At 44.4% G+C, this 24,389-nt stretch overlaps 1 protein-coding gene and 1 long non-coding RNA gene across 13 annotated transcripts in view; one reads left to right on the top strand and one right to left on the bottom strand.

Moving 5' to 3' along the window:
- The first annotated feature begins 1,659 nt into the window (after window positions 1–1,659).
- Window positions 1,660–24,389, top strand: part of OGDH (oxoglutarate dehydrogenase) — a 68,136-nt gene continuing 45,406 nt past the window's right edge. For 6 of the 12 annotated variants that reach the window (XM_081535247.1, XM_081535239.1, XM_081535244.1 and 3 more), the window contains exons 1-2: window positions 1,660–1,734; window positions 14,896–15,144. In XM_081535247.1, the coding sequence (XP_081391373.1) occupies window positions 14,923–15,144 (222 nt within the window). In that variant the 5' untranslated portion in view covers window positions 1,660–1,734; window positions 14,896–14,922. Of the gene's footprint in view, window positions 2,915–5,753; window positions 5,834–6,504; window positions 6,650–14,895; window positions 15,145–24,389 lie in introns of those variants that run through there. The other 6 variants (XM_081535241.1, XM_081535237.1, XM_081535246.1 and 3 more) reach the window with 5 other exon arrangements.
- On the bottom strand, window positions 17,665–23,623 carry LOC145523971 (uncharacterized). The gene is made up of 2 exons (XR_014067000.1): window positions 18,873–23,623; window positions 17,665–18,226 (listed from the first exon to the last, which is right to left on the bottom strand). It is a non-coding gene; the product is annotated as an uncharacterized LOC145523971 (long non-coding RNA).

Here is a 24,389-nt window from a genome sequence, read left to right as displayed (position 1 = left end):
CTTTGGAATGCAGCCCACCAGCTTCTCTGTCTGTGGGATTTTTCAGGCAAGAATACCAGAGTGGGTTACCATTTCCTCCTCCAGCGGATCTTCCTGACCCAGGGATAGAACTAAAGGCTCCTGCATTGCAAGAGCAATAAGCTCATCCTTTATTGATGAGCCCCAGGGAAGCCCCTTACTTCCTACTTAAAAAACAAAATGAAAAGAAAAAAAACCAACCAACCCACCTCTACTTTGCCTTTCCCTTTTAGAAATGTGGGCTTCCCTGGTGGCTCAGCTGGTAAAGAATTGGCCCGCAATGTGGGAGACCTGGGTTCGATCCCCGGGTTGGGAAGATCCCCTGGAGAAGGGAAAGGGTACCCACTCCAGTATTCTGGCCTGGAGAATTCAATGGATTGTATAGTCCATGGGGTCCCAAAGAGTCAGACACGACTGAGCGACTTTCACTCACTTCACTTAAGAAATTTAGAAATTGCTACAAGTCTGTATCACACTTGCCAGCAGGTGGCAAATTTTGTCTGAATTTTGGCCCAGATTCAGACATTTGTGTCCCCTATGGAGCTTTCAAGGTCAGATCCCTATGACCAGATGACTGCCCTTTGTCACCCCAGTATCCCCAGCCATGCAACATGACACAGTCCTTGCCTTCAAGTTGTGGGGAATAAACACAGAGGAACAATTCAAGACAGTGTGGAACAGCCTTTTCCTACTGTCGGTCATTTGGATACCACCTTCCCATACTAGTATCTAGTTAATATAGTCTTAAAATGGAAATTTTTATTACAAAAGAAAACATTTTAGCATTACAGTAAATCAGAAAACCTATTATTTGCCATATATCTCAAAGATAACCTGTCACAAATCAGGAAGACCAAGTAACTTCTACGTATATTATTGTCCACCGAAAGTTGTGAGCCTAAGTTTTATCTTGGTCAGAAAAGGGAAAGAAGAAAAAGTGGAATTAAAGACACTTTAGCATTAAATGAGGCTTTTCCCTTGCTAACAAAGACTGAAGAACTGAAAGGACTTTCTCAGTATGTGATTGCTTACAACTTACCATATTTCAACAAAATTGAGATTTTTGTCCTCCACATTTTGAAAATAGTGCTGTATCTACGATTGAGGTGTCCAGCAGCAGCAGCAGTAAAAGTGTTTATTTTTTCCTTTTCAGCAGTAAGTAAAATAACCTGTAAAAGCGGATGACCACTTGGTATTCGATGAAATGGCATAATAAACCATCCATGCACTAAGTGAAGGCTCTCGAGAGCCCGTTGCCTACTTTGGGAAAACCTAGTGTCAGGGTTATGACTTCCTGGTTCTCACTCCGCGGGTCACTGCCTGCGGCGCCTCGAGCGCGCGCTGCCGATCAAGGTTTGTTTCTGACAGCACATACCAAGTCCGTTCTCCATCAAAAGACTCCTGACAGCCTATTGCAGGAGACAGTATTAAGCAACATGCAGATCCCCTTTCATAACTGTCACGCAAGCCGGTCAGGACCGGACACGCCAAAAGCAAGCCACAACCTCGTAGCTGACGCTATTGCCCCAAGGCCATGCCACAAGAGGTGTGGGCGCGACTCTGTGACGTCAAGACTCCGCTCACGAGGTAGGGGCGGCCCCTGTCGTCTCAGGGCGGGGCGGCGTGCTGACGCCACACGCTGAGGCGGGGCCAAGAGTTTGGTGCCCCGGAGTGGGGTGTCGGCGCCTCATTCGGGTGGAGCTGAGCCGGAGACAGGTAGGCTTGTGCTGCAGCCGGGTCCAGCCGGATTTGGGAGGTTCCGCGCCGGTCAGGCAGGCGGCGAGGGTCTTGGCATGGGGCAAGGCCGCCGCGCCCTCGTTGTCGCCGCCGCCCCGGTGACAGGGAGTGGAGCTGGCTGGAGCGGGCTGACGGGGGAGGTGGGTGGGACGGAGCCTGACAGACGGACGTGGCAGCCAATGGTGCGGCGGGCGCCTTCTGGCGGGCGGAGATTGGCGGGTGCGGGCGTGCGCAGAGGTCGCGCGGGGCGCGGAGCGGCAAGCCATTGGCTGTAATGGGCAGGGGGGTGGGCTGCGCGGCGGATGTGAGGGAACGGGCGCAGCGGCCAGGGTGACCCCCAAGGTCGAGGAGGCGTCACGTGGGAGTCATCAGGCTGTGTCCTCTCCCCGCCTGGACGGCTGGAAGGGTGGCGCGCCCTTGACGAACCGGCTGTGAATTGTGGGCATTCGTTTTTCCCAGAGCACGAAGACGCTGGTCGGCTCCTGTCCGGGCTGACCTTCGCCCCTGGGACGACCCCTTGAGGAACAGATTACTCTGCAGTACCCCTCTGTCTTCAGTGCCCATAGTACTAATCCTTCCTGTGTTCCTTGGGGTGACGCCCTTGAGCGGATTATCCCCACAGTATCCTGTGTATTCAGTACCCCCATACCCATCCTCCCTGCGCTCTTCTGGGGTGAACCCTTGAGTGAATTACCCTTCAGCACTTAGTACCTCCACTATCCTCAGTACCTTTACTCAGCGCTCATCGTTTCCATTCTCTGTGCTCTTCAGGGTGACACCCTTAATGGATGGGTTACTCTGCTGCACGTGTGCTCAGTGCCCATATACTCAGGATCCCTCCATGCTTAGTACCCACAGTACCCATCCTCCCTGTGAACTCTCTGCGGGCAACACCCTTAATGGGTAGACTAGCTTGCGGTACCCTACTGTATTCAGTACGCTTCTCTCTTCCAGGGATATGGTAGCTCATGTTGAGATGAAGCGCGTTTCCTCGAGGAACACACTAGTGTACCCTTTCCCTTTCGCAAAGCTACCTGATGTCAGTGTAAGTTGTGTACCGAAGCTTAGTAGAAAACTGGTGGCGAGACACGGAGTATAGACAAGAACTTGCTCTCTCTGCCCTTCACCCATAACAGAGGAGAGATGACTCAGACCTGAGGTGTGAACTCTATTTTGTCCTGGGGTTTCTCTGCTTTGTTCTACCTGTACTTGGAAGCAGGGACTAGAGGCTGACTCCCAGGTTTACTGCTCTGAGCAGCTTTAGGATAATTGGCCTAGACGAAGTCTTGTTTGCACTGTGACAAGAGACGCAACAGTCAAACTGCAGTTTTTTTTGTGCAAGACCCTCAGGGTCTGAAAATGTATAATACTATTCTAGCTTTGCAAATAGCTGATCTTAGAAAGTTGAGGAAAGATTAGAGTATCCTGATAAAATTTTGAAGAGCATTTTCCACATTTCAAGTACTTTTTTTTTCCTTTAACAGCTTTATTGAGATATAATTCATGTACCATACTGTTCACTCTTTCAAGTATACAATTCACTAGTTTGTGGTGTATTCATAGTATGCAGCCATCACCAAAATTTAGTTACTTTTAAAGACTAACTTTAATTTCAGAAATACATCAATTTCTGTTGATTTCATTTAAATTTGAACACACAGCTTATTAAATGTGAGATATTTACCATGTTATATGTATATCTTGCATATATATCTGTGTATATCAGATCTGCTTTTAATTAGTCTTACTCCTCACTGCCCCATTTGAGAAAAGTACTGTACCATCTTCTTTAAAATTTTTAGGTAGTTTTGTTTTGGAATAATTATACAATTATTGAGAAATTTATTCTAGAATTTTGTAATTTTGAGCAATTGTACATGCAAATCTATTATATGCAGTTATAACAAATAGTACACAGAGATCCCAGTGTCTTTTTACCCATTTTCTCAAACAACATTTTTACAGAACTACAGTACTATATCACAGCCAGGTATTGACATTGATTAACAGTCAAGATAGAGAACCTTTCCGTCATGCCAAGGGTCCCTCCTGTTACCTTGTTATGGCTGTACCCACTTCCATCCTGCCTGCAATTCCTCAGCTCCTGGCAACCACTAATCTGTTTTCCGTTTCTATAATTTTGACATGTCAGGAATGTTACATAAGGAGAATCGTACAGTATGTAACCTTTTAGGGTTAGCTTTTTTCACTAAGTGTAATTCTCTGAAAATGCACACAGGTTGTTGCCTATATCAGTAGTTTTGCTCATTTTTATGCTTTTGATGCTATTGATGTACCAGGCTATTGGTGTACCACAGTTGATTTAAGACTCCAGGCCTTGAAGGACATCTGGGTGGTTTCCATTCTTTGACTGTTAAGCTGTTATAAACATTTATATACAGGTTTTTGGGGTTTCTTTTTCCTTCAAATTCCTGGTTTAATAAGGACTTTTTAATTTTGAGAAAAAAAAGGTCCCAAACATGAGACTGTTCACAAAAATAACCCAGGGTATCAACTTTAGAAAACAACTCAATATTATACCAGTTATTTTTCTAGAGGACGCATTTGACATGCCAACTCTCACTCAAAAAAGTACATTATTATGTTTGTGTTGAACAGCCCTACATAGCACTCTTATATGGGGTATATATACAGGTTTTTATGTGAGCAGAAGTTTTCATTTCTCTGAGAAAAATTCCCAGAAGTGTAATCACTAGGTCATAGGGTGGTTTCATGTTTAGTTTTTTCTAAAGTAGACAGAGTTTTCTATTAACATTCTATTACAGAGTTTTCTTTTACATTCCCACCAATAATGTATTTGTGAACCACTTACTCCATATTCTTGGTAGCATTTAATACCATTAAAAAAATTTTAGCCATTCTAATAGATGCGTAGTGATTGTGGTTTTAATTTGCATTTCCCTGATGGCTAGTGATACTGAATGTCTTTTTATGTGTTTATTTGCCTCTTCAGTGAAATACCTATTCATATCTTTTGCCCATTTTGTAACTGGATCATTTGCAGTTTTTAATGTTTCATTTTGAGAATTTCTTAAGCATTCTAGTCCTTTGTTGGATATGTGGTTTGCAGATATTTTCTTTTGTCTGTAGCTTGTCTTTTTATCTTCTTAATGGGATCTTTTGGAGAGCAAAAACTTTTTAATTTTGGTCAAGTCTTGTTTATGAACTTTGTCTTTTCTGGGTCATGCTTTTGCTGCTGCTGCTGCTAAGTCGCTTCAATCGTGTCCAACTCTGTGCGACCCCATAGACGGCAGCTCACCAGGCTCTGCCGTCCCTAGGATTCTCCAAGCAAGAATACTGGAGTGGGTTGCCATTTCCTTCTTCAGTGCATGAAAGGGAAAAGTGAAAGTGAAGTCGCTCAGTTGTGTCCGACTGTTAGCGACCCCATGGACTGTAGCCTACCAGGCTCCTCCGTCCATGGGATTTTCCAGGCAAGAGTACTAGAGTGGGGTGCCATTGCCTTCTCCGCGGTTTTGCTTTTAGTAGCAAGTTAAAGACTCCACCTAGCTCTCGTTTCTCTTACATATTTCTCTATAAGTTTTATAGTTTTGTGTTGTACATTTAAATTTATAATCCATTTCAAGTTGATTTCTATATAAGGTGTGAATTCTAGCTTGAGTGATTTCTTTCTTTTCTTTTCCATTCTTTCTTTTTTTTTCTTTTTCCTTCCACTATAGATATCCAACTAGTAGCATTTGTTGAGAAGGAAGAAGCAATTCTTCCTCCACTGAATTGCTTTTACATTTTTGCCAAATATCAGTTGGTTGTGCTTGTGCGGGTCTGTTTTAGAGTTCTCTGTTGTGTTTCATCAGTCTTTTTGTCTGTCTCACCGTCAGTACTATACAATATGATTATTGAAGCTGCATAATAAATTTTGAAATTAAGTAGATTGGTTCTTCCCACTACTATTGTTTCAGCTAATCTAATTCCTTTGCCTTCGCCTATAAATTTTAGAATAATCTTATCTCTATCTACAGAAATTCTTACTGAGATTTTGATAGGAATTGTGCTAAAGTTGTGTAACAATTTGGAGATAATCTTCCAGTCCCTGAACAAGGTATGTCTCTCATTTATTTAGGTTTTTTTATTTTGTTCATTGGTATTTTGTAGTTTTTAGCATACAAGCCTTTTACATGTTTTGTTAGACTTATACTAAGTGTTTCCTTTTTAAAAATTGTCTTTTTCATGTGTCCGTTGATAGTTTGTAGAGATGCAGTTGGTTTTTATATATTTATCTTGTATCCTATGACCCTGCAAATTCACTTATTCTATAAATGTTTTTGTAGGTTCCTTAAAGTTTTGTACATAGATAATCGATTATGTGATCTGCAAATAGTAGTAGTTTTATTTTTTACTCTCTGATCTGTAAGCCTTTTAGTTCCTTTTCTTGGCTTATTGCACTGGTTACAGCTCTCAGTACTATGTTGAATAGTAGGGATGAAAATAGACATCCTTACATTGCTCCCAGTTTTAAAAAGATGCAGTCACTCTTTCACCATTAAGTAGTATGTATTAGCTGTAGGCTTTTGTGGAGGCTTACTATCAAGTTAGAGTTCCCTTTTATCCCTAGTTTTCTGAGAGTTTTTATCATGGTGGTTGAATTTGTCAGGTGTCTTATCCGCATCTATTGATATGAGCATGTAGTTTTTCTTTTCAATCCTGTTAGTATGGTAGATTGCATTGTTTTTTGTTTGTTTTGTTTTTGGCATTGCCACATGTGGATCTAAGTTTCCAACCAGGGATTGAACCCATGCCCCCAGCGGTGGAAGTAAAGAGTCCTAACCACTGGAATGCCAGGAAATTTCCTGGAGTCTACTTTCTCAGAAGCTTTTAAATTACACATGAAATTTCTTGAATAGCTATTTCAAACTGGGTAAGTTTTAGTAGTTTGTACTTTTGAGCTTCTTGGTTTCCTTGCTGACCTTATATCTAGCTTTTCTGTCTCTTATTGAAAGAGGAGTTGAAGTTTCCAACTATAATTTAAATTTGTTTTTTTCTCCATTCACGTTTATTAGTTTGATTCACATATTTTGCAGTTATGTTGTTTGGTGCATACATATTTAAGATTGCTATATTTTCTTGGTAGATTAATCTTTTGTCATTAGTATCTCTGGTAATTTTCTTTGCTCGGATGTCTATTTTGTCTGATAACAGTAGTATCATTAGATGACGAAATAAACTCCTGCTTTCATTTGTTTAATGTTTGTATGATACATAATTTTCATTCTTTCACTTCCAACCTTCCTGTATTGTTACAATTGAAATTTGTTATATTATTGGATCCTGTTGTTTTATCCATTCTGCCAATCTCTAACTAGTGTATTTAGATCATTTACATTTAGTGTAATAATTGATATGTTAGGAGTTATGTCTGCTATTTTATTCTTTATTTTCTGTTTTGTTTTTTGTTTCTCTGCTTTCTTTTTCTTGCCCCCTTGTGGGTTACTTGAACACGTTTTTCTTTTTTTTTAAACTTGAACACATTTTTAAATTCCACTTTTAATTATATGTAGTGTTTTTTAGTGTATCTATGTAGCTTTTTTAGTGGATTTTTAGGTATTGCATTGTATGTACATAATTTATCACAGTCTGCTAGTGTCATAATTTTATCATTTTGAGTGAAATATGGAAACCATATCTCTGTTTACATCACTTTATCCTACTCCACTTAAAATTGTCTTAAATAATTCCTCTATAGACACAGCATTAGAACCACATCAGATGTGTTGTAATTTTTGCTTCATCCATCACACATCATTTACAAGATTCTAGAGGAAAGGAAATTATATTTACCTATATTTTGTTTCTGTTCTTTCTTTCTTCATGATATTACAAGTTTCTCTTTTATCATTTACTTTCTGTTTACAGGATTTCATTTAGCCATTCATTTAAGATAAATCTGCCAGCAAATTTTTTTAGTTTTTCTTCATCTAAGATCTTTATTTCCCCCTTTTTCCTGAAGGATGTTTTTGCTGGATATAGGACTCTGGATTAACAGTTATTTTCTTTCAGCACTTGAAAAGTGTTGTGCCACTTTCTCTTGCCTCCATAGTTTCTGGTGAGAAATATACTATTTCAGTTGTTTGTAGTTTTCAAAAGCTTATGATGTATCTTGGAATGTATTTCTTTGGGTTTATTTTGTTTGGGGTTCTCTCAGCTTCTTGAATCTGTAAGTTTATGTCTTCTGCTAAATTTGGAAAGTTTTCAGCTATTATTTTTTTGAATACATTTTCAGCCCCTTCCCCTTTCTGCTCCTCCTGAGATTCTGATGCCATTTATATGCAGCATTAGGTCTTTTGTTATAGTCCCACATGTCCCTGAGGCCCTGGTTTTTTCCCCCCAGTCTATTTCTTCTTGTTCAGAATGGGAAATTCCTTTTGTTCATGTTTGTTCATGTTCATTGTTTCTTCTTTCTTTAGTTTAACTTATTTATCAAGTTTTTTATGCTAGTTATTGTAATTTTCAGTTCTGAAGTTTCCATTTGGTTCATCTCTATATCTTTTCTTTCTTTACTGAGGCTATTTTCATTTGTTTCAAGCATGTTCATAGTTGCTTGTGGAAGCATATTGATGCTGGCTCTTCTAAAATGTTGCCACATAATTCTAATCTGTGTCATCTTAGTGTTGGTGAGCACAACAGAACAGACTTCTTCTGACACTGCTGGGGGGATAGGAGGTGCTGCCTGGTTATTACTGGGTAGAGGTGGAGGCTCCTCACCTGGCCTCCTTGGTATCTGTGGGTAGGGATTCCTTGTCACTGCTGTGTGGGTATAATTTCTCAGTTAGACCTTTGTGATTCCACCCTGCCTGGGAAGGGAGATTCCACTCTGCCTTGTGCTGCTGGGCAGTAAAATCCAGGCTCCCTCATGGCCTCTACTATTGTTGTTGGGGGGAGGGGGTCATTGTCACTGGTGGGGATGAAAGTCGCTGATCTCCTCTGATGCTACCAGGTGGAGCAGGAGTGGGCCGCCATGTTTTCTGTGGGGTTGGTTGCAGTAGAGTGGTTATTGTCCTGCTAGACTGCCCCATTCTCGGTCCTCTGGCCTGAGAGGGCAGACTTATGTTGCAGCTTTTATTGAGTCTACAGTAGTTGGTATTTCTGGGTTGCCAACTTCTTCAGCACCTAGCCTGGAATATATGAGGCAAAAAGAAAAGGAGAACTCAATTCTGAGTCTTCTGGGCCCCAAGGTCCCTTCCCAGTCTGTCTCCTCTCCACCTTTCAGAATCATGTTGTTTTTTTGTTTTTTTTTAATGAAACATCTCTTATTTTTAGCTGCATGTAGTGGGAAACAGAAGTTCTGTATATGCTTTTTAAGTTTTTAATAAATATTGACAACTGCCCTTGCTTTTCATAAAATTTTAATAATTTCTGCTTTAACCAACACCTTTAAAAAATGCCAGCTTACCTATACCATGCAACACCACAGTAAGGGCACCTCTGGTAACAGTGTCAGTCTGGGGAAGGACAGATCAATCTTCAGACCTGTGCACTGAAGCTTGTTTGGGGTTCCTGGTTCAGAGATGGAAGCCCCTCTAACAGTCTGGTCAGTTACCCACTCCAAGTTTACTTCTGTTTAGGTTTACCTTGGAAATTTCAGCTTTTTTAAGAGATAGCGTTAGCTGTGGGGTTGCTTTTCTTGTTTTTTGTTTGTTTATTTGGCTGGTTGATTGGTTTTTTGTTTTTCTGGTAAATTGTCCTTTAGTCATAAAAGTATTTTTAAAGTATGTAAAATTCTTTCATTTTTGTATCATAGTTACAAAAGATATTGAGAAAGCAGGAGTGATTGTTCCCGTCACTTTATGGCAGAGGAAACTGACCATAGATCAGGTGACACATTTAAGGCTCACATAGTAAGGGTCATTCTGCTTGTTTGCCCTGAAGACTTAGCCACCGCTTTCATCTAATGACAGCAGAATACCTTTGCAGTTTAAGAGTAACCTGCACTACCTCCCTCTCTCAGTTTATGTTTGATGAGGCATCACAGGTGAAAGATGTTGAATTCTCCTTAGATTCTCAGCCAGTAAGAGAGAATTGGTATTTGTGCTCTCTCTGTACCTAATGTCTTTGTATCACTGCTAAAGCTAGAATAATGGAGTAACAGCCGTGGGTGTGTAGCAAGCATTGTTTTCTTGACTTGTCACGAGAATCTTGAGTCTGAAATGCCCCCCCCCAAAAACCACCTTTCAAGGTAAGTTGTTCTTTTAAAATGGTTCTCAGGCAACATACAATGGTAACAACCATTTAACTATGGATGTGCTTTTCCCTCAAAGACTCATGTCCTGAGAAACTGTCCAAGCTGTTTTTACCTCTAATTACTCCTCTGCCTAGCCAGCATGACGGTCATAGATGTCAGGAGTCAGTTTATCTCCCCATCCTGTGAATGGGGAGGTGACCTTGGGTAAAGTGTGTGCTGCCTGACTGGGGAATGGTTAGGTACAGATAAAGTTCTGTTTTATTTTCCTAAGGGCAGAGCACCTAACCCTTAAAAACAAATTTTGCATTAGTTTTTGCTTTGTTTTTAAATGTTATTTTTCTCAAATGTATAGATTTATATACTTGTGTCTTGAAATTAATGGTTATAAACAGTGTCACTTTGTGTACTTTATTGATATCGATAGATTCATGTTTCTTCTTAGACTTTTTAAAAAACAACTTTATTGAGGGGTTTTCCTGGTGGCACAGCAGTTGGGGCTCCACACTTCTATCGCATGGAGGTGGAGAGGGGCACAGGTTCAGTCCCTGGTCTGGGAACTAGGATCTCGCGTGCTGTTCTGTGTAGCCAAAAAAAAAAAACTTTATTGAGGTATAATTCATGTACCATATAATTCACCTATTTAAACTGTACAGTTTAATGTCTTACAGTATACCAGAAGGTTGTGAAGCCATCAGCATAATCTAGTTTTAGAATATTTTCATCCCCCTCCCCCCAAAACCCATACCTGGGCTTCCCTGGTGGCTCAGTGGTAAAAAATCCACCTGTCAATGCAAAAAGCCCATACCCGTTAGTAGTCCTGTCTGAGCCTTACCACACCCAACCCTGGGCTTTATGTCTGTATCGATTTGCTTGTTCTGAACATTTCATATAACATGAAGTCATACAATATTGTGGTTTTTTTGTGTGAATGACTGTTTTCACTTAATATATTCAGAGGTCATCTGTGTTGCAGGATGTATTGGTATTTCAAAAAAATTCCTTAGTTCTATTGCATAATATGGCTCCAACGCATTCTGAGTTGTTTCCACTTTTTGGCTAGTATGAATAATGCTGCAGTGAACATCTGTGTACCAGGGCTTGTGTGGACATATGTTTTTGTTTTTCTTGGTTGTATACCTAGGAGTGGAGTTGCTGAGCCACATGGTGATTCTATGTTTAACTTTTTGAGAAACTTTTCCAAAGTGGCTGCACCAGTTTACACTCCCACCCGGATTGTATGAGAGTTCTAATTCTTCGTGTTCTCCCTAACACTTGCTTGTATTGATTATATCCAGTTTAGTGGGCCTGAAGTCCTATCTTGTTGTGATTTTGATTTGCAAATTTTTTTGCCTTATGACTAATGATGTTGGGTATGTTTTAACATTCTTATTGGTCGTTTGTGTGTCTTCTTTGGGAAAATGTCTATTTGTATCCTTTGGCAGTTTTTTTGATTGGGTTACTTTTCACTATAGAGTTATATTTACATTTTTGAGTCATGAGTTCTTTATATTCTGCATGCATGTACCTTATTAGCTATATAATTTGCATATATTCCTTTTTAGACTGCCTTTTTTGATGGTGTCCTTTGAAGCACTGAGCACTGAGCAGCTGTCCCTTCTGGGTCAGCTGGTAGAGAATCCGCCTGCAATGTGAGAGACCTGTGTTCGATCCCTGGGTTGAGAATATCCCCTGGAGAAGGAAAAGGCTACCCACTCCACTATTTTGGCCTGGAGAATTCCATGGACTGTATAGTCCATGGGGTCACAAAGAGTCGTACACGACTGAGTGGCTTTCACTTTGAAGCAGTGAAGTTTTTATTTTGATGAAGTCCAATTTGTTGTTGTTATTTGTACTTTTGGTGTCCTAAGACACATTGTTTGACTTAAGATGCTGAAGATTTACTCCATTTTGGAAGTTAGAAACCTTCTAAGAGTCTTACAGTGTCAGCTCTTGCATTTAGGTCTTTGATCCATTTTGAATTAATTTTGTGTATGGTGTAAGACAGGGGTCCAAAATCACTTTTTCACATGTGGATCTCCAGTTGCCCTGGCACCATCTGTTGAAAAGACTGTTCTTTCCCCACTAAGAATATTTGGCGCCCCTATCAAGTAGAAATATTGTTCTCAACCACAAGTCAGAACACTTGGACTTTTTTGACAACCCAAAGCTTTCATGAAAGTGTTTGAATGGTTCAGCATTCCTACCAGAAATGCGCTATTCTTAATGTTGACTCTGGAATTGGAAGGATGGAATCAGAACCTTCCAGAATCTGAAATGTATACCTGATGTCTGCTCTGTGGATCGCTCAGATTGCGGATAGGGAACAGCTGTTCCTGGTCATCCTAGGGTGGAGGCAGGGGGATGTTGAGCTGTCTGCTGAAGGGAAAGTTTTCCTATGAGTCATCTGAAGGGAAGTTTGAAGATTGTTAGTAATTGTGCTGGGCAGCATTGAGCTGAGCTGTTTGTCAGATTTTATGACTGCAGATAACTCAGTAACGTGGTTTGTTTACTGTATCATATTGGAAGGACTGCTTTAGGAAGAAGAGATGAAATGAACAGTTTTGTACTTGTCACTGTGGTGCCTGTTAATTGGGTATTGCAGCAACTGAATAATGACTGTTAATGGAGGTGATGATACTGCTGTGTTCTAGGAGAAAACGCCAACTCAGAGTGTTTCAAGCTGCCTAGATAATAATGACGTTGGAGGAAAAAGATGAGTGTCGGCCTGATTTTTTAAAAAATTAACGTGGAAAGCAACAGTAATAGTATTTTTGCCATCAGTGTCTTTCATAGTTCTTTGTGTGCCTTAAACTTAATAGCTGAGAAAATTGGAATAGAGTTGGCAGTAGGAAGAACTACTGAAGTTACTTAAGGTTTTTTTAAAAAAAGGAGTTAAGATACCATCCTAAAGATTGCATTTAATTTTTAAGGAGCAAGTTTTTGTTTGTTGTTTAGCTTTTAAATTCTGCTTTTGCTGACCTGTCTTTTCCAAGCAGCCAAACAGGCCAGTGTCTTTTATGCATATCCTGATCATATTTGGGTCAAGAGAAGGGGTTCTTACAAACAGTGTAGAGGATAGTTTATGTAACATTTATTTCTGGGTAATTCTCAGCCTGTCTCAGAGCTTGGATTTTCTTCAGGCAGGAGTGGAGGTGGGGTGTGATTCCCACTTTACAGCCAGGGCACTTGCTTTAAGGCCAACCATTTGTCAGACCATCAGTCACCATTTCCCAGGGCAGAGGGCTATGGAGAGCCTCACTTCTGCCCAACGGCTCCCCTCCCTTTCCCCAGCCTCTTTTGCTATGACTGGAAGAGACCACTGGGCAGCTGGGATTTTTGTGGGAAGAGAAGCAGCACAGTGTCCTTGTCCCCTCCGAGAGGCATCTGAACGCTTACACATGATTGGAAGTGGTTCAAGACCCTCCGCTGCAGCTGCTTAGTCACTTCATTCATGTCCAACTCTGTGTGACCCTATGGACTGTAGCACTGCCAGGCTCCTCTGCCCATGGGGATTCTCCAGGAAGAATACTGGAGTGGGCTCCATGCCCTTCTCCAGGGGATCTTCCCAACCCAGACAGTCTAAACTCTTTCATGGTCTGGTGGGTGCATCAGATGCTTTTGTAAAGTGGATAGTGTAGTTAGAGTTATATATTACATTTAGTAAAATTACAACCATCAAACTCAAGGTCCATTCAACCTTGGGAAAAATGTAAACAAACTCAGAAAGGTGACCTATAAAGCAGAAGAGCTAACACCTGCCTGGAGGGAGTTGGTGGGTTCATAAGAGTCCTAACAGGTCAAGCTACTAGAGTGGCGCGAGGTAGGTAGACTCTTCTGTGGTCATTGCTGTCCATGCCTTTGTCTTGCAGAGCCACCTGCCTCTCTTGTTGGCCCTCTCCTGGCTCCAGTTTTAGGAAACATGGCATCTGGACTCGTGGCCGTCCAGCTAGTCTATTCCTCCTGCTGGCCAAGACAGTTCTTGCTCCTCCCTTGTGTTCTTCAAACTTTTCCATCTCTCTGATCTTTGTTCCTACTGATTCTTTTATGTAGACTCCCTTCCTTCCCCTCCTCTTCAGAGTGAAGTCCTCCCTATCGTTCGTGCCCTTCCCCAAACTTTCCTGGCTGCTGGAAAGGAGCACTTAGGAGAAGTGGAGTTTTGTTGGTATTTTCTGTGCCTCTCAAGTGCTCAGTGCTTTTGCTGCAATTATTTTTAATATATTTTTTTTCTTTTGCTCAAAGATAAATTATTTGAGGGTGAGCAAAATATTTTCCCAGTGTCTCTGTGTTCTCCAGAATACCAAGAGTCCAGCAGGGCTTGGTAGTCTCTGGATAGATTAGAAAGTATTTCTCCTTTTGCAATTAATACTAACCTAATCCTTAATTCATCCTTGTTGCCTTTTCCTATAGTTATTTTACACAACGTATAAACTTACATGTGCTCGGTCATGTCTTAATTTTTTGCGACCCCCATGGACTGTAGGGATCCACCAGTCTCCTCTGTCCATGGGATTTCCCAGGCAAAAATACTAGAGTGGGTTGCCATTTCCTACTCCAGGGGATCTTTCTGACTCTGAGATTGAACCTGCATCTCCTACATTGCAGGCGGGTTCTTTACTGCTGAGCCATCAGGGAAGCGCCCCTGTCATGATATATCATAGCCCCCAAACTAGATCAGAACTTGCAAGTGGAGAACATGATCTCTGCAGCTGTGCTCTTGCCTCACCATATTGAGTGCAGGCCCTGTATGTAGAAGGTTGGTCCGCTTGACTACCTCATGCTCTGCCATGCTCTCTGAAGCAGAACATGCAGCCATACATGCATTTACAGACTCTTTCTCCTCCAGCCAGAGTCTGAGAGATTTTCCCCCCAGTAGCCTTGTCTGCTAAAATGCACTTTCTAACTTCTCTTTCTTTTTTTTGGTGCAGACAGTTGTGAGAGACTTCAGGACAAGAATGTTTCACTTAAGGACTTGTGCTGCTAAGTTGAGGCCGTTAACGGCCTCCCAGACTGTGAAGACATTTTCACAAAACAGACCAGCAGCAGCTAGGACGTTTGGGCAGATACGATGCTATACTGCCCCCGTTGCTGCGGAGCCTTTCCTCAGCGGGACTAGTTCGAACTATGTGGAGGAAATGTACTATGCTTGGTTGGAAAACCCCAAAAGTGTACACAAGGTAAGGCTCAGAGGAGCAGGTGTCTTCGTGTTTGGAGTCTTGGCCGGTGGTGGCTGGCCGTCCAGGTAAGTGCATGTGTTCTCAGGACCCTCAAGAAGGAAGTTAGGCAGGTGGCTAGAAGCCCCACCGACTCGAGTTCTTTGCATCAGCCCAACTCGACCGTCAGCCCAGGCCCAAGAGGAACCACCTTCTCTGGAGGGGCATTTCCCTCTCTCCATGTGCGGCGCACTCAAGGCCTTGCTCCCTGGAACAGCCAATATGTTAACCCCCCACGGAGGTGACGAAGCACTAGCACCGCTCCCAGGACGTCACCACAGCAGCTGCAGGACGGCGGAAGCGCACGGAAGGAAGGACCTTCAGGAATCTCCTCCATCCCGCTGTCCTCGGAACACCTGAAAACCATCTCATGTGATTTCTCTACAAATGACATTTTAGATCAGCACGTTCATGTCCCTCTCCTGTATTTAAAAGTAAATTCTGTGAAGGCTTCCTTCTAACTTCTCTGTGTTGACGTATGAGGCTGTTCCTTGGAACCTCTCTCTCCACATGTTTACTTGATGCAGAGCATGCCTGGTGGCAGAACTTCTTCAGAGCATTTTGGCCAGTGATATTTATGAGTTTTGATAACTGTTTCTTGGCTTTCGGATCAGGCAGCTGGCCCAGTGCAGGCGCTAGAGGGTGGGTCCCCAAGCTGCTCAGCTCCTTGTGGCCCATTTGCAGGGTGTGGGGAGATCTGAGGAGACAGTATATGCAAGGTGCTCAGGGTCTACACAGAGGAAGTGCCCATTAGAGGCTGGCTGCCATCTCTGTTGATCTGGCCTCTTCTTTCCTTGTGAATTTTAGGGACTTGTCTTCAAAAAGCAGCCTGCTTCTGTCAGGCCTTCGAGTATAATCTTTACCCTTTACCCTGAAGTGTTAGTGACATTTAGGATTGGATATGTTTGTGTGACTGCAGGAGCCCCCTACCCTGTTTTATCAGGAATGCCACCTCTTGGTCTGAACCTCCTTGCCCGGCAAAGGAGGACATCTAGCCAGGTCTTTCCCTTCCCTGTTTCATGGCAACCTGGAAGCTGCATTGCTCCGTGAGCAAGGTGAGATCTGGTTTTCTATGGGAGGAGATCTGGGATGTGTCTCCCAAGACGGTGGGCAAATGCACTACCCAGAAAGAAGTGCCCTGTAAAACTGGCCCTGTCAGTGATGTCAGATATTAGCAGTTTCTGAGGACAGTTGCTGCAAGGTTCTCTTTCAAATAAACTTAGCCCAAAGATTTTGGAATCAGACTTTCATCTTGTGTCCAGGCTGTCCCTCACCTTCCTTTTCTCAGATATAACCTCTTTGTAGAACCAAACAAGTTTTCTTAAGTTCTGTTTGGTTTAGAGGGGAATAGCACCAGAATGCGCTCTTACGAGGTAATATGGATCTAGGCTTGGGGGTGTCCATGTATGGATGCCCTGCGTTACGGGAATGGGTTGCAGTGAAGAAGCACACCACTCTGGTGCGGAGCTCTGAAAAGTGGAGCTGAAACCATCACAGTGACTGTCACCACGATTAGTGTTTGTGTTAATATCATTATTGTTATTATTGTTTAAAAAAAAACTTTTTTAATTTACTCTTTAGAGGAGTTTTAGGTTTACAGCAAAATTGAGGGGTAGGTATAGAGATTTGCCATATACTCCTTGCCCCTATACATGCAGCCTCCCACACCATCAACATTCCCCACCAGACTTACAACATTTCTTATAATTGATGAACCTACACTGACATGTCATCATCACCCAAAGCCCATAGTTGACATTAGGGTTCACTCTTGGTGGTATGCATTTGTGGTTTTGGACAAATACGTAACAACATGTATCACCATTACAATGTATCATACAGAGTATTTTCACCACCCTAAAAGTGCTCTTTGCGCCACTAATTCTTTTTTTTTCCCCTACCAATTCTTGAAAAGGATTTCTATCACATAGCGTCAAGAAAGGTAGCATGTGATAACTGGGAAGCACTTGGGGGCTCTCAGGCTGGGTGGAATGGTCATGGAGTCCGTCTATCCTGACAGTGAGGACAGCACAGTGAGAGGGCTACTGACAAAACTGATGCAGCCTTCTGAGGAAGCATCTAGAGTGAGTGCTGGGTCCTTGGGTTCCACAGGTCAGAGCAAGCCCGTCTTTGAGAGACTGTAGGGGTGTGGGTAAAGGATCTCCAAAAAGGATTTTGTAGTTTAATAAGAGAATACATGCTGGTTGGCATCTTTGGGCCAGATTTTATCTGCTGATTTCTGTTGTCAGGCTCTCTAGGCGACTCAGCATATCCTAGAGGGAGAGGGACAGGATGGTGTAAATCAGTGGACATGTACAGTGGCAGTGCCCCTTCTCGGCCTTCCCAGCAAAGGACTTGATCACCTCTCCACATTGAAATCGGCCCAATTCCTGATGTGTGCTTACTTTTTGACGGAGACGTTCCAGAGCTTTCCTCAGATTTTCAGAGGCATCTATGACACACAAAAGATCTTGGAAATTGTTGACTTTGTTAAAAATGCTTTATTTTGGTCTGTGTTAGAAAAAATAGTTTAGGGAGATCTAACGAAAGTTAGCTTTTAAGATTTGGATTGATCATCTTTCTGATCTCTCATTTCTGCTGTGCTCTTCCCTCCATTTCCAGAGGGCTCATGGGGAACTGCTAGGACTGGACCTTTTTCAGCAGAAACAGAACACATTTAGCATTTCTGCCTCTCTGCTCTCCTGTTATTTCTTAAACTTTTTATGACCTTTTCAAACATGTAGGAGTGTCAACTGCAAATTCGCACTTGCTGTCTACCTCCCCAAGGATCAAATTATGAGCTTCTGCAGCCGCTAACCTTCAACACCGCTTGAAAGGAGTTCAAGGAGGAGGTCAGAAAGCGGGTGCTCTGGGTTCTGGAAAAAACTGGCAGGACAGGTCTTCAGGTAGTTAGATTATTTTCCAGGGAAGATTTTATGAGCCCAGTTCTTTCATCTCCTCATATCTAGAAAAGCACTAAATTCCTTCATAGTGACGTCTGCTCCTCGTGACTAGCAGTAACCTTCACAAGATTAGCATCAGCCTTCTGCAAAAAATAAGTGCTTGGTTGCATATACTCTCCCTTCACCAAAATTACAAATACAGTGACCACCCCCGCACCTCCTTGGAGCAGTTTCTCAGAACTATATGAAATGCTGACTCCCTGGCTATAGTGCTCACATTGCTCCAAGTAAAATGTAACTCACAACTCTAACATTGTGCTTTTTTCCCCCCCAGTTGACAGAAGTGTAAAATGAACTTCCACGAGGAGACCCAGTACCCGGCTTCAGTAGCTCTCTACAGTTTGCCAGTCCTTAAAAATCTATTCCTTCCCTACTTATTTTTCTGTTTGTTGGTTTGTTTTGTAAAATACTCCCCACTTGGGTTTATTAAGGCAAATCTCAAACCATTATTATTTCTGTCATAAATGTACCTGAGTGACTCTAACAAGGGAATGGTTTCTTAACCATACCTAACAAAATTAGCAAGATAATTCTCTAATACTGTAGTCTGATTCTCAGTCTGTATTTCATTTTTGACTTTATAATTTACTTTATAGTTTTGTTGTATCCCTATTTTTAAAGAAGACTTTTGTTTCTGGATGTCTAATTATGAAAGTTATGTTTCTGGTAATCGAACAGTTCAGGGGTGCAAAGCCCCCGGGCACTCCCTGCGCCTCTGCGCCCAGTTACCTGATCGGCCCTGGATCTGCTTTTGTACTCTTGTCTTCCTATCCTTTGGTGTGGTCCTTTCCTGGACAGCCATCTCTTCCCCATCGTTTTCTCCAGTCCAGCCTCTGCACTTCAGTCTTAAACACCTTGTCAAGTGCAGCTCACTACATGACCCTTTTAGGAACCTTCAGCTGGGCTTGGTCTGTCAGTATGCAAAGCCCCCCCTCATTAATGTCTTGGCCATGTTGGGGATAAGTTAGATTGTGGCGTCTTATTTTTAATTACATCTAAAATACAGAGTCAAAGCCACATTGTCCTTGTTAGTGTTTTAGACAAACAGGTAATTGAGAGCTGCTGAACCCTCAGAGGACCCCACCCACAGGCATCATGTGGTGTCAGCCCTGCCTAGGAGGACCCAGGGTCAGGCCCTGTGCCTTCTCCTCCCCGAGGTACCCTCTTTGCCCCTTCTGATTGGGCCTGCACGCTGTCCTTTGTCCATTAGAGCTTGCTTCCCCTGCTTGGCCTTCTGAGTGACCTCTGCCCACTTCCTGAAAACCTGTCTTCCTCCTCTGCTGAGTCCATTTCCTCTCCTGCGTTTTGTCAGCCTGCTGCCAAGTGTAATAACAGCTCTCTTGTCTAGCATGGTCATGACAGGACCTCTGTAGGGACTCAGGGTGTGAATTCCAGACTCTCGGTCCCACCTCTTTGAGCTTGGCCACGCCGCCCTTCAGGCCCACGCTGTTCTCCTTCTTTCTTCCCTGCTCATGAAACACAATCCTGTAATTTTCTGTAATTGAACCAGACAAGCCAAGCAGAAACAGATATGCGTTGTCCCCAGTATGCAGTGACACCATTCCTTTTCATCCTGCTACTTGAAACTGCCTTGGCTGCACTTTAAAAACAGCCCTGGTGTGCTCTAGTTCTCTGCTGGCCTTGGAGAAGAACATGCACGTGGTATGCTTAATGGGCTTTCGGAGCAAGGCTGTTCAGTTGCATTTTGAAGTTCCTCCGCACTGAGCTTCCTACATCAGGAGGAATCTCAGCCCTGGTGACTTTTTGTGTTAAATCAACTAAACCGCTAAGAATATCTTCCCTAACTTCAGTATGGTATTTTACTCTTAAAGGATCGTGTTTATGCAGTCAGGGAAATAAAATTTGCACCTTTAAAAAGTGTAGGGGTCATGAAGCAGCACCTTCACTTTACATGTGTGGCAGTTTGCAGCTCACAACAGTTTTTTTTGGAGGACTGAGTTGCTGTCAGGAGGTGTGAGCGTTCAGGGCCCTCTAGCTCGCAGTCCTGTGAAAATTCTATAAGCAAAGCACAGTTAGAACACAGGGTAAACCCCTCCAGCTTCTGAAGGGAAGTGCCAGTCATACTGAACTTTGAGGGGTAAGGAAGGGGCCTGACCAGGGACACTGTGCCTGTGCCCAGGAAAGGCACTGCAGAGGAACAGAGGGTCGGGGAGGGGGGCACTCAGTACTCGAGAGGGTCCTGAGGGGCTTGGTGCCTGGAGCCAAAGGCAGCACGTGAAAACCAAAAGTTTGAGCTGAAAACCAAAAGTTTGAGCTGCGACATGAGTTGAGAGGCCCCAGGGGTCAAGCAGAGGAGTGTTTGCTTATTTTGTGAAGCGCCATAGGGGCGTGGACCCCTCAGGGGTTGGAAGAGGGTGAGGTGCTGACAGAGCTGAGCCTGTGGGAGAGGAGGGTGGACTTGGAATAAAAGCGTGCTGCATCTTTGGGAGCGTGACTTTTTAATGATTACCCTTTCACACTGTATGTTAAGCAAAAACAGGGGGTTTTTAAATGTCAGTGATAACTGCAGAGAGGGATCCAGAGTGCCCACAAGGGGAAGGAGGACACCAGAAGCAAGAAAGGAGCATCATCCTTGGGGCTGGGTTCGCTCTTGAGAAGGGAGTGGTGTGCTCCGCCTGGGCCACTCTCCCAGCGCCTCCTTTCTGAGAAAGGAAGGAAGGAAACATTGTCAGAGGGAGGGGTCCTTTGGGGCTTTTCCCAGAAAGGAGCTGTGGTGGTTGGTGATCAGCGTTAGCTCAGAGCCTCTAGGCCAGTGGCTCTTCCTGTTCCATCTGTGCCAGGCCCCACTGAGGGTCTGCCAGGCTCTGGGCTCTGCTGTCCGCGAGCAGGTTGTAAGTTTAGGGCCTTCTCTCTAAGTGGTCATGACTCGCAGACATACAGTTCTCTCTGGGCCCGAGGCTTGGCTTGGCTGGGCTGAGTCCTCCAGGTGGGGTGCCCACTAGGCACATGGGGGATCAGATGTGCCTGTGGTCCCACATGGGTGCCCTCAGAAGTTGTAACACTGAGTTGACAGAATGCACTGTTGGCTGCAGACAGCCAGGCAGAGGGCATGGGCTCTCACTTGCTGAGGAATCCCAGGAAGACTGCTCGTGAGAGTGGTCACGCATGTCCTGCATATAATATTTTCCTGCAATAAAAATCTGGTTTCTGTGAGTGTTCATGAAATAAATAACCCTAAAACCTAGCAACTCAAAACACCACCAGCGAAATCTTTCTCCTGGTTCCCAGCTCCCGTGCAGCTGTGGTTCAGCCAGGCTGCAGCCTCACAAAGGACCCCCTCACATCTGGCGTTTGGTGCTAGCTGTTCACTGGGCCCTGCCATCATCCAGGGACCAGAGCGACCCCCTCACAAGGCCTCAGCATATCTCTGAGAGGAGTGGGGAGGGGAGGAGTGCCTGCTGGCCTTGGTTGCCACACCCAGAACTTACACACTGCCACTCCCACCCATGGCTGTGGTCAAAGCAAATCTCAGGTCAGTCCCCAGGGACATGCCTCCAATGGAGGAGCCTCACAACCACTGCATGGGGCCTTTGTGTGGACCTGGAAGGACATGTGGCCACTGGGCAGCTTACCACAGTACTTTCTATAATGATATGATGGGGCCACCACCCTTAGTCTGGAGCGGAAACTCAGGAAGCATCATTCCCCTATCAGCAGTTAGGGCTAAGCCAGGATGGCTTTTCTTTGCGAATCCTGTGTGTTTGCATTTTACCGGCACATGGATACAGAGAGAAGATAGTAGAATTTGTCTGGAGATGTTTTCTCGCCTGTACAACACTGTGGTTTTAAAAAAAACATGGCGTTGCTCTAATCAAGCACAATTCACTTGGCTTCTGTGGTTGAGGAATCCCCAAGCAGAGCCCCTGGTTTTAACTATAGAAATAGTTCTGTAGTGACAGGTCTGGCAGGCCCAGATACTGGTTCCTCCTAGACATGATGGTGGGCAGTGAGCTGGGTCGGGGCATGGCCCTGCCCGTCCTCAGCTGGGGATGGTTTGAACAAGGCCCTGCCTTGGTTGGAGGGGTCTGAAGTCCAGCATTGTGCATATCTTTCAAGACTGCTTAGCTCTGAAGCACAAACCTTTGGTGAAGGTTCTGTGGCAGTCCACCCAGGGCGGCCTCTTCCCCTCAGCCTGGGCATCATCTCGTCAGGACGTTAGGACAGTCACATGTGGTGTTTTCAGAAAAGGCATGGAGCCCAGCAGTTAGCACAGATGGCGCACACCAGGAGGGTGGTAGACACTGCCCAGTGCAGAGACATGAATCATTCAGCTCCATATGGTAGCTGGGCTGGTGTGCACAGAAAGCTGGGTGCTTTATTTGTACACTTTCTAAGGGGGAGGAACCATGTGTGGGGTGACTAGGGAGACAGACAGCCTCAGAGAGGTGCCCACTCTCTCCAGGGCACTGGGATCCTTGAGGAGCCGCATCTGTTGGCCAGCAAGTCATGGGTGACCGTCTGTGGCTCCAGGAGCCACTCAGTTCAGTTCACTCATTCATGTCCCAACTCTGTGACCCCATGGACTGCAGCACGCCAGGCTTCCCTGTCCATCACCAACTCCCGGAGCTTACTCAAATTCATGTCCATTGAGTCAGTGATGCCATCCAACCATCTCTGTCGTCCCCTTCTCTTTCTGCCTTCAATCTTTCCCAGCATTGGGGTCTTTTCCAGTGAGTCAGGTCTTCACATCAGGTGGCCAAAGTATTAGAGCCATTGCCTGTACATTTATTTGACTGAATTAGCCTGAACACGCCAAACCCTTATTTGGCCATGCGTGAGTTTTCCTTGGTCACTTGTTCCCCTGAAGCTCATGTTTGTGGCAGTTAAAAAGCATTGTCAGCATCAGAACACAGTGAAACAGTTGTTTGTGACAGTACTGGGGTCTGACGTCCAGACCTGGCAGTCATTCGTTTATCAATTGTGATGGCCTTTGAGCCTGGGGTTTGGTCCATCCAAGAGGTGGCCAGAGGCTCCCGCACCCACTGCCCAGGGTGGTTTTACGTCAGTGTCCTTGGCAGAGAGCCCAGCACAGGGTGGTGGTGGCTATCAGGTGACATCATGTTCCGTACCAGGGTGCCTAATGCGGGTGGGTGAGGACTGTTCCATAGTGAGGGTGGAGACGGCAGTGTGGCGGCAGGAGTGGCATCAGAAGGGGACTTTGGACAAGAGAAAACAGTCTGGTCAGTCCAGAACCCAGAGTCACAGAATTGAGCAGCTAGAAGAAGCATTAAGTAACCCTAGGGTTAAGCTTTGATCATCAGTTTCTTGAACAAATATGAGTATACCTGCAGGTGCTTTTTTTAAGGGTATAAAACGCTATACAAATACAGGGCTGTCCTCCTAAGTAGTCTGTGCTCTGTACTTTTATAGGCAAGGAATCAGGCACAGACAGCTGAAGTGACTTGCACCCTCACCCAGCCTGCAGGGGGCAAGACTGGGGCTCCCAACCCGCCATGAGTGGGCAGGCAGCAGGCAGGCCCCCTCTTGTGGGCTCAATGTGTGTGTGGCCCTGTGAGGTCACACACTTGCGCTGGCCCACATATCTGACACAAATTGGAGGCCTTTGAAGCAGGGGAAAGGGCCTGTGGTAGTGTGTTTGCAACCCCTCCAAAACCAAACCCTTCGTGAACAAGTCTCTATTGTGACCTTCACAGTCAGGAACTTGGCCCTGAGACTCTTGCAATCTGCTGACAATCAACAGGGTAAAGTCTGCTTGCCTCACTGAACCGCTGATGCCCGTGTCCCCCGGTTAGCACTGCCACCCTCACTGAGGTCAGCACCTCGTCTGAGATGAGGACTCTGGACGCTCCACGTTCTTAGAGCTGACGCCACATCCACCACTGCACCTGATACTCCGATAGCACAGCACTTAGCATTATACCTGATACCATACCTAGTACCTCTCCAGACAGCATACCGGGCGTCCCATGTAACACTGGATCTGAAACCACCCCCAGCACCATTTTTGATACCCCACTGAGCACAGCACCTCGCATCACACCAGCACTACCAGCGCACCTGACATTGCATCTGACACCACACCTATCAGGATGTGAAGGAGCCTGGTCCTGTCTGACCTTAACTCAGCAGGTATGTTGAGCACCTCCTACGTGCCAGGCACCAGACCAACTTCCTTAGACGTTAGAGAAGTGTTTGCAGCTTTGAAGAGCTCCCCCTAATAGGGGAGAAGAGGACTGATGACTTCAGGGAAAACCCATCAGGCCT

Source organism: Giraffa tippelskirchi, chromosome 10, assembly GCF_054371585.1.
Source record: "Giraffa tippelskirchi isolate mGirTip1 chromosome 10, T2T-mGirTip1v1.2.pri, whole genome shotgun sequence".
Classification (NCBI taxonomy): Eukaryota; Metazoa; Chordata; class Mammalia; order Artiodactyla; family Giraffidae; genus Giraffa; species Giraffa tippelskirchi.
This window is presented reverse-complemented; position numbering and strand designations above follow the sequence as displayed.